This window comes from Aplysia californica, unplaced genomic scaffold, assembly GCF_000002075.1.
Source record: "Aplysia californica isolate F4 #8 unplaced genomic scaffold, AplCal3.0 scaffold00104, whole genome shotgun sequence".
NCBI classification, from domain to species: Eukaryota; Metazoa; Mollusca; class Gastropoda; order Aplysiida; family Aplysiidae; genus Aplysia; species Aplysia californica.
This window is the reverse complement of record NW_004797374.1, coordinates 894,737-905,744: the sequence shown is the minus strand read 5'-3', so window position 1 is coordinate 905,744 and position 11,008 is coordinate 894,737. Positions and strand designations below refer to the sequence as shown.

Below are 11,008 nucleotides of genomic sequence, written 5' to 3'. Positions count from 1 at the left end.
CTCTCTCTCTCTCTCTCTCTCTCTCTCTCTCTCCCTCCTCACCAGAGCCACTCACCTCTGCACCACGGGTTGAACAGAATGTAGATAGGGTCCTTGTGTTCATAGCGATAGACTTTCATATCGTTGTTGTTTTTCTTGACCACGTCCAACCTGAGATTCCACTTGCCCACGTAGCAGGTTGGTGGGGTGAACATAGTAACCGACAGCGAATTGCCCTGGCAAAAAGATTATCGTCGGCAAGCTTTTCAAGTGTCCTAAGTCCAGAGAGCAAATTTTTAAGGAGAGAGAAAAAAATCAAAACGGGTGCTCTTGTATAGTTTGCTCCTTCTTTCCTATCAAACATCTATCGTCCTTATCCCCCCTCTTTCTGTTTTGCATTCGTTACTCTCTTGTAACACCTCTAACCTTTGGCACTTATATGACCATATTGTGTTACAAGGGCCGTAAAACTCTTACCAAAAAAAAAGATTTATAAATTTTGAGAAAATGTTAATATTTCCCGAGCTCGTGCGACCAATACCGCAGGCTAAAAGCTGTAATTCAAAACAAAAAGAAGAAAGTTTTGGGTTTATTACATTTGAGTAGGTGGCAAACGTTATGTTTATGTTGTTTTGCTACGGAGTTTCCGCGATGAACGAAGTGTCTTTAATGCAGAAAGAGCCCTCTTACCAAAGAACCCAAATTATGTCGTCTATCGTTCACTCAATGACATTTGAACCATTTTGATATAAAACGGCAGGTTATAATATTATATAAGTTTCGTGCCTGTTTATACTACTCAGACACAATTTAAAAAATCCAACTGCCCTTCTCAGCATGGAACGATGGTAAGGGCATACTGTTAGGTCAGCTAATAATGTGCTGCTGGCAATACAGATTTCAGTCCCTGCACTGTTGGCTTCAGTCATTGTTTTTCCGGTCTTTTAAATTCTCTTAAATCAGGTTGCCTTTTGGCCTTTCTAGGCATCCTCATGGAGGAAATGAAAGGTTGGCAGAGACTACAGCAACAAAATACTTCAAGGAACAACCCCCAACCTCATCTTTTTAAAACCGCCTGTTCATTTTGAGAGACTACAAGCAGAAGGCCGTATGAAGGGAAACACCAATTTTCCCTATGGCTGCAACTACTTAATAAGATTTAAAAATGGGATCAATCTTTATTGTCCAGAGGATGGCACGTTGGTTTGAAATTTCATCACACACACACACACACACACACACACACACACACACACACACACACACACACACACACACACACACACACACACGCGCGCGCGCGCCCTCGCCCTCGCGCGAAACAATCTCCCACATTCTAGTTCTCAGAAATGTGTATAATTATTTAACTTATTCAGAGAGTTAAGTTTGTTCTATTGTTATTTTTTTAAAAAGAATATTGTGTGCTTTAAGATGTCATACCACGTACGGCATCCCACGAAAACGTGTTACTTATCCGGGGGGATCCTACTTTTACACCAAGTTAACTGACAGGGACTTTGTCTTTACTTACCTGTTGTCCTAGGATTTTGGCGCCCCATTCCTTGGGCTTGTCCACATCAGAAAGTATGAACTGCACTTTGGTACCTTTGGTAGGTGTGGGGTTGTCACCTGAGACAGTTTTGGGAGGGAAATTGTTACTTGATATAATAACACATAAATATAGACATACACATGCACATACACATACACACACACAGACATACACACACACACACACACACACACACACACACACACACACACAAACACACACACACACACACACATGCACATACACGCCTTTCTGTTTTGTTTGTTAAGGGGTTTGTTTGCTTGTTTATTTGGGGGGGGGGGGGTTGCCTTTTCTCATCTGATACAAAACCTCGTTACACTATCTACACTTGTCGTGCAAAGTTATCATAGCAAGTGCTGCTGATTAAAAGATAGATCTACATAAAGTTATCAACATTTTCAAGTTTGGTTGAAGAATTGATCTTATGAAAAATAACTTTCTAAAAGAAGTGAATGGGAAACAACTAGATCTTAATGTAAGTAAAATTAAATAGAAGATAACTCTTATTCTGAATAGAGACTGTATCGACACTATTTCCATCCATTTTAATTATAAAGTTCAGACAAAAGACTTTAATAGGACTACAACAATACTGACAACAATGAAGTCCACTCACACATCCTGTGCTCGTGCAAGTAATACATGTTCTTTAAATAAGCAATACTTAAACAGTTTTATGTGCGCGCACTGTTGACTACCATTACAACCAGGCATAACCCCAGCCCCGCACAAAAAAAGAAGAGAAAAAGTCACTATGAAAATTTACCAGCCTCAAAGACGATGCGAAGATCATCTGTTTTACTGTCATAAGGCTTGGAGAAATCCAGCTCAATGTTGAAAGGTTGACCCCTCCTGACCACGAGCTTCGGTCTCTCCTGGTGTGAGCCACAGATGTCATACTCGTCAGTTCTGTGAGCTTTTGTGTTAGCCGGAACCTTCAGGTCCACATGACGGACTGTAAGGACTTTGACGGGGTCGGGCTCTGAGGGGAACAATGTTTCGTGTTTTGATAATACTGTTTGTTTTTCCAGTCTCTATACGCATTCGACACAGACAAACAAACAAACACGCACACATATACATACACATATACACATACACACAAGCACATATACCCTCTCACACACACACACACACACACACACACACACACACACACACACACACACACAAACACACAAACACACAAACACATAAACATCAAAGAGTTGTAACACCTGTAACAGGTAATGTGTCATGATGTATCTCGATACCAGCACTGTGGGTGTATTACGAAAGAGTTGTGGGTTGTTTTTTGTTGTTGTTTTTTTTTTTTGGGGGGGGGGGTTGTTCGTCCTGGTTTTGTTTGTTTGTTTGAATGTTGTTTTTTTTGGAGGAGTCTAAAGGGCTCGTGTAAACTGATACTCTCGATAACGATGGGAGTGTATGTTTTTCATCGTGCCAACAGGGCGATTTGAAATCTAGACAATTGTGAGTGGAGATGAACTGTTCAACACAGTAGCGGTTCATTTGAGGAGCGGCATATTATTCGAATTATCCGTGGGGTCGAGGTTTGCATGTGCGAGTCACCTGTGCTCGACTGTATCAGATCAAGACACAAAATGAATTCTCAAGAACAGCCCAAGTAAAGCCAAACCTGTTCTAATGGACACCTGTATATGACAATCACAGACACGGAACAAACGAACACTTCTTAACTTCTAGCGTTTTTGTACACTATAATGACACTTTGTAAGACATCAATCTGTCTAAGGCGGCCACTTTTCTCCTACACACAAGGCGATCGTCTTATACACAGGTTCGATTATATTTATATATATATATATATACTTACTGGGTGGTGGTGTGGGTTTGGGAGGAGCAGTCGAGTCTGCGTTGTCATTGTTCACGTCATCCTGCCCGTAGACGTAAACATTGCTGTGAATGAAAATTAAAAGACGAGATTCTTTTTTACGTCCGTTTGAAAACAATGGAAGCTGTTCTAATAGCCAATGTCCAAGATAATCTTCCGTACCAACGAACATCCCCATCCACCTCTTTTTGTCGTTTTTATTGTTGTTGTTGTTGTTGCTGTTGTTGTTGTTGTTATTGTCTCTATTGTTTTGGGGTTTTTTGTGTTGTTTTTCTTTTTGGTGGGGGAGGGGGGGTGTATACTGACAAGACGTCCACCTGTCTAAGACAATCCAACTACTTTTCTCCTGAACAATGGATGGTCGTCTTAAAAACTTAGCTGTAAAAGATTTTGGAGCTGTAAATCTTATCAAGTTGGCCGCTGGAGAAGCTTTCAGTAGTTTATAGTAGTACCTGATGAAAATAAGATCAAAGCCAACCCTTGATTCTTTTAGGGGATATAAAAAGATACATTTTGAAGATAAAAAAGGCTTAAATTGATCCACAAGAGTATATTTGATTATATGATATTGAATCCAAGAATTGAGCCAAATGTTAGAGAGTTAGGAGCAAGAACATTTTGTCTATCCGCTCAGATGTCATAGCAAAACCTTACCCATTGCGACTTGTAGTAGATCTGTCAGAACCCGCCTGGTGGCTGTGACGGTTGAGACTACTGGTGGGTCCGTGGCGACCGTCTTGACGCGGCATTGTTGACCGTGGACGAGGGGCTACTCCGGAGTACTCTGACGGTTTGGCGCGGAAGGGATGGGTTCAGAGCCTTGGGTAAGGTGATTTGGTTGCGAAGTAGGAGATGGTGGTCTGAAAAACAGAGTAAACATAGATCTAGCAGTCTTATTAAAATGTGTTTAAATTCAGTAAATGTTCTGGACAGACATTTACCTTGGGAGCAGGAGTCAAAAGATCTTTCAAAGGAATATGTGAAAGCATAATTCTGCAACGTTAGCATTGCACAATCTAACCTTTGCAAATATATTGGACCCCGTTTCCTTTATGGATAGAATAATGAGAGGACTGGTCTATATGAAAATACGTTCTCAACCTGGAAAAACAAGGATGACGACGTAAAGCCATTAACATTATGAATATTGATACTGCCTGAAAACAAGAAGCTACAGCTCTAGACTTAACAATACTTTCAAACTTTAATACAGCTAATTTCTTTCGTCCTTTTGTCTGTCGGAAAATGGTAAAGCCTAAGTCTGAATCAGCTAAGGTTATTTTTATAAACTATTTTCTTAGATACCATTCGACACTATTCCAGGAAAATAAAAGTAATTTTTCAAGAGTTACTTAAGTAAGAGTTAAAGTAACATGAACGTAACATCAATAATTATTAAGTAAAGATTTACTTTATTGTAAAGATCTCAAGCATTTGGCAGAGATGGAGGAAAATAACCAAATATGACTTTCCACGCTGACTATCTTGCCTTCTGGCAGACACATTGCAGCACGGTAGGTGGAGCAGGGAAATTAAATGAAGATTTTATGATGCTCCACAGTTACTTATGGACGCATAAAATAAATTGCATAAAAACAGTGTACTCATTCTTTACAAATAGCCATAAAACAGCCCAAAAAAAAGCTTCAACTGAAGAAAGATAAGGACAACCTCCACAAAGAAGAACTATCAACACACTTTAGAGCAGGAGTTAAACTCTAAAATTGAAAAACCATGTGGAGAGAAAAAGACCAAGGCAAAAGACTCCAACTTATTAAAAAAAAACAAACTTGCAGGCAGTTCAAGGGGTTCCGACAAACACACTGTTTAAGTTCTATACCAACAACTATAATATCGTAACGTGATCCACTTCTCTACAAATAAACACGTCAGTTACTGCTCATTCTTACAAAGACCTTGTACTTGTTGGCTGTGCATGTTTCATATTTTTTAGTCAAGCTGTTTCTCCATTTTAAATAACAGGTAAGCTTTACAACAAATGTCCATACTGTAATTGTACTTTTCATTGTTACGCGCTGCTCTTTGTGCTCCGCTTCGCATTGTTCTTCATGAGGTGTACCAGAGGATACCTTGACCGCATCTGATTATTCGAAACACGTGGGCCGTGAACATGCCTGGCTATCCGCTATTGTTTTGTGGAAGTCTGCCCCCCCCCCCCCCCCCACACACACATACACACAACAACAACAGCAAAAGATTTGTAAAAGAGCGGGTACTCCTCAGATTTACGTTATCTTGATGGACCTAAGTCACTGCGTGTTCACACCATACCCTCACACGAGCGACAGTCGTTGTAACGACAACAACCGACCGACCAAATTAAATGTACCAAAGAAATCTCTTATCCCTCATTTGCTTTCAAACCAAAGCAGCGACAATGGCCGAGTCTTAAGTCCAGTCAGCGCTGTCAGTTGTGTAAGGACAACCAACTCACGCTCACGTAACCGCACTGCCCGAGGCACTGAAATTAAAAGAATCCTCAAATTAAATCAAAACCGTTGCGTCCCACATAGATAAAGCTGTCATTGATGACGCTCCAGTTAGGAGCGGCACTGCGTTTCTCGCGGAATCCAAACTACGTTCTTTCCAAGGCCGTCCAAAGCTGTTTGTGGTCTAGTTTTCACGTTGCAGTTGTACCAAAGCAATGCTCCTACTTACGCCTACAGTTTGATGTAGCAAGTGATTCAAACATGGACACAGATTGATGCGCTCATATCATCAGTATTCATTAGAACTCCCATTTGGGACAAACGTAACAAAGTCCACATTGTATTTTTTTTTTACTTTTAGAATACGAATACAGTGTTATCGAACGCCGTACACATATGGGCTGGTGGGGCACCTGAGGTCTATTTTGGCCATTACAAGGCCTAGAGTGCCCATATTTGCTGTAGGACATCGTGTGTTATTGGGGATTTGATGACGATAATGGTGATAATGGTGATAATGATGATTATAGAACCGCACGCTATCCCTCCCTTCCCCCATCCCCTTCTCTCTCTCTCTCTCTCTCTCTCTCTCTCTCTCTCTCTCCTATAATTTTCCCAGGGTGATCTAGTTATAGACTAAAGCAAGCTTCCATGTAACATCCGATCTCGGGAATGACACTTAAGTAAGAGTTTGGACAACGCCTTCCCTTTCTATGAAGAATGCATTAATACAGTGGAACTCGGATTTAACGAGCTTGGATTCAACGAGAACTCGGATTCAACGAGATGAGATAGATTCCCCGTTTTTTTCTTCTTAAAAATCAATAAAAGTAACCCGGATTCAACGAGCACTTAAATCAGCGAGCTCGGATTCAACGAGGTCGCTTCCACGGTGAACAGCCCCCCACAAAAGTGGCTTCGCTCATTTTTCTCCCAGAACGAACTGTATCTATTCCCGGAACCATCCATTGCACCTGCATCGTGAACCATTATTCGCTTAACCGGTTGCATGCGACAAATCAGCGGCCTTTTAAAATACCAACACATGTGTTGTTGGCACGCGCACGTGTCTACTCTGGCGTGTGTCGGGGTCAGATGGGCGGCCTGCACATGTGTGGCTGTGTGTGTGTCGGGGAGGGGGAGGGGGGCACTAGCGGTCCGGACGTTGAACGTCGCAGATACAAACGCGTCACAGTCTTTTTTTCCCCTCGGCAACTGATCATTATTACAATAATAAACTAGTCTTGACGTAGATCTACGCTATGAATTGTGAGCTGGTGTATGGAATCAAAAATTGCCGTTTACTAGGCTCTACACAGCAACACAACTTTTTGGTAAACAATCGAGAAGACACAGGCGCGTGTATTTGAACAAATCGGTCTTTTTTTTTACACAACTCATAATATGCAGGCATTTCAGACACTACTCGTGACTTTTCTTGTACATTACTTGCTCAGTGCCTGTAATTTTGTAAATATCTACACAAAACCTCGTGTTTGCTATAACGAACACTTAGATTCAACGAGATTTTAGGTCAGGCCCGACGACCTCGTTGAATCCGAGTTCCACTGTATACACTTGATGATAAACGGCCCCGTGTAACGGCGTTCTCTATGTTGGATCCAGCAGGCACTTTCCAAAGCTTAAGCGGCTGACAGCGCGTCTGTTAAAAGTACGGCCTCGACAGGCTTTCTCTGTGTGGTCGCCCTTAGGCCGGTCCACATCTATGGGCCGGTCCCAGAGTGGCTCTGTAGGTCTGACCTGTAGCTGGCCTGGCGCACGCCGTGTGCGTGTCAGCACAGACGCACTGTTGGTTGGCACCTGTGTCTCAGCGATCGCGAGGCACACTCGCTGTGTGTCAGCACTGCCGCACTGTGTATTCACGTGTGTAGGTGTGCAACTGACGGGTCTGCCTTGCTATATTTAGGTAGGCTACTGTGTAATCCAAGACCAATTATACCAAGACGGAATAACTCTTCTTTACGTCATGTGTATTACATATAGATCTATCTAGAATCTTGGCCTTTCTAGGGACATCCCTCTGCATCTCAATCTAGAGAACCACATCTAGCCTAGATCTAGGCCTAGGCCTACGACAACAGTCGAATCTAGGTCAACCTCTCGATTCGAAGTTTCAAAATATGATAAAGTGCATTTCTCGGTGATTTTGTGGCCAAGTGTTGATACTAGCATCAATATTTAATAGTAAAGCACCTAATAATACTTACTTCTTGTTGATTTTGATGATCTGTGAAGAGTTTCAGTCGAAAATAAACACGAAGCGAGGCGACACATGTCGTTTTTACAACACTGTTGAATAGCACGTCTGACGCATCGCGCAGCTCTGCTGACAAAAAAACAGACGATACAGCTACGCTGCTTTAGCACACGATAATGTATACATTCATTTGCAGGGTGCGAGCCAGGCGAGCTACAGGTCAGACCTACAGAGCCACTCTGGGACCGGCCTAAGGGTTAGAACGACTGTCCCTCGCCCAAGTGTTTGGTGTGAACGCGCGGTTATTCGGACTCATCGCTGATGACTAGATTGGTGGTGGTTAAAAAAAATGACAGTTGGCCTACGTCAAGACTTGGATCTCTAGAGGAACATAGTTTCACAAACTACCAAAGTCTCGCAGAGAACTGGAGAATATGGTCACAAGAAATGAGACTTGATCCCACCGTGGCAAAAGAAGCCAAAAAGGACAAATGCTGAGGATTTTAAAAATATTATTGGCAGATATGGGAGGGAAATATACAATACTTGGATAATTCTCGAAGAAGAAGAGAATAAACTCAAGGTATTCTTCAGGTCTAGAAGATTTGACCAGTACGCAAACCAAAACACAACGTGACAATCGAACAGTATAAATTCAAAAGTAGAGAAAAGCAACCAAATGAGTCTCTGGACGAATTCGTCACAGACATGAAGCGGTTAGCAAAGCTTCGTCAGTATGAGAATTGTGGAGAAGGACATGATCATAGACCGTATTGTTGTGGAAATAAAGAAAACGGTAGTAAAAGAACGACTGCTCCGACAGCCAGTCCAAGAAAAGGTTCACCATTACAGCTGATGAGGCAGAAGCAGTGGTTAAGGTGAAGACAAAGAAGTTCGTCAAATCACCTGGAAAAGTGAAGAAATGTGAGACGTCATCCAACCACTGCAACAGATGCTGAAGCACTTACAGAAGTAGAGCGTTTCCGATCTTTGGAATGATTTGCAACATTTGCAAGAAACAAAATCACTTCGCCAAAGTATTCAGAGCTAAACAAAAAGTATCACACCAAACAATCCACAGCTGCTCAAGCAACTTCACAGATAGCTCGAAGAATTATTCAAAAGCCGAGCCAAAGCCGGTATACGATATTTATACAATAGGAGGATAGAGGTTCCAGTGAGACCCCTGCAGCTTGTGGAAAGAAATGCAGCATCTATGATATAGAAATGATGGCAATTAAAACAGCACTGAACCATCTACGGATTGGGTTGTGTTGTTTTTTTTACATTCATCCTGCCAAAGCACAGAATATAGCTATTTTCACTGACCTCACTATCAGTCCTACAAACAGTAGACAATGACCATCATCAAACCTACAGCCTAATTCATATACTGTTTAGAACCAACAAACTAGCAACAGCCCGTGGGGAAAACCTGGTGTTCTAGTGAATTCCCGGACACTCAAACACACCTTTAAATAACAGAAGACACACATTCCAAAAGGGGATCTTCTATATGAATAGCCCAAGTCTCCAACTTTATACCACACCGCTAAACATATCATCAAAGGCAACAACAATCAAGACTGGATGAACATAGGTCTTGAGATAAACAAGCAGAGAACAATTCAAACAAGAGACTACAAAAAAGGAAAGATCAATATCTACAACCGTCAGAGACAGGAACAGGTCACGATCTCCCGTTTGAGAACAAAACACGTCCAGGTCAACTTCCTCTCAGACAAAATAAACCAGAACTACCCCCAATAATATTACATGTATGTACGTTGTATGGTTACACCGATGAGACTGTGAATCATCACCTGTTTTTCCCGCATTGCACTAAATGACATCATAGCTGCGCTTATCAATCCGAGACCTGACATTGACAACTCATTCTATGGAACACCACCCAACTGCAACACACCTGCACTTATCCTTATACGGCATAGGACAGAGAGTTGAGAGCCCAGCTGTAGCTGGATCGATAGCAACAAAAACAACTATGACAAACGGTAGGAAAACATTAAATAAAAGAACTAGAACTAGATCTATATAAAATAAGAGCGAGTTGCTGTCACATTTCTTCGTAAATAGCGCTCTCAAAAAAGCTAAATCGTCTCCCGTCTACTTTTTACAGCTTGATCCACTCTTAAAGACAAAATAGAAACCCACAGAGAAGTAACAGGATTTCTAACGAGCAGTTCTAACATTAAGCCGGTCAAAAACTGCAGGCTAGAGTGCTTATCTGACGTAACTTTGAAGTAAAATCAGAAGCGTGTTTCATTTTATTAGAAATTTAACCAGTCATCTCCAAATTGGTTTAGAGAGGGCTCAATATTGTTTTCAGCTTATAACGTTCTAATAAATAGATAATAAGACAAAAAATAGAATGCCAGCTTTTGTGAGTTCTAGGAGAAACCTTGGTCCCAGCGATGGGTACAATGTTTGCTTAAAATAATCCATTATAGTTACATCAAGGCCACAAACGGCTCGTTCTTTCCTATCAAACATTAGTCCTTATCTCTCCTTCTTCTTTTGTCTGTGTTATCCTTTAGTGATAATTCCAATCTTTGACACATAAAATACACTCTATTACAAATAACCACACACAGGCTTATACACGTACAGACGGAAAGAGACACATACACGCACACACAACTAAACACACAAGAAAACACACACAAAAAATCACTCATAAACACATGCATACACTATCTTATACACATGCAGATGGACAGGCACACACATGAACACAAACACGCATACACACTGACACACACACAAACACACACACACACATGTACACACGCAGACACACACAGGCACTTGCACACACACACACACACACACACACACACATACACACACACACACACACACACACGCGCGCGCGCAGACACACACACATACGCACATACACATGCACACACGCA

The 11,008-nt window shown here is 41.6% G+C and overlaps 1 protein-coding gene across 1 annotated transcript in view; it reads right to left on the bottom strand.

Moving 5' to 3' along the window:
• Positions 1-9,717, bottom strand: part of LOC101845230 (hemocyte protein-glutamine gamma-glutamyltransferase) — a gene marked incomplete in the record, with an annotated part of 26,998 nt that extends 17,281 nt beyond the window's left edge. The window contains 6 exon segments of the mRNA XM_035969009.1: positions 56-215; positions 1,511-1,608; positions 2,319-2,534; positions 3,387-3,469; positions 4,059-4,264; positions 9,402-9,717. Coding sequence (XP_035824902.1) covers positions 56-215; positions 1,511-1,608; positions 2,319-2,534; positions 3,387-3,469; positions 4,059-4,153 — 652 coding nt within the window.
• Positions 9,718-11,008: the final 1,291 nt, after the last annotated feature.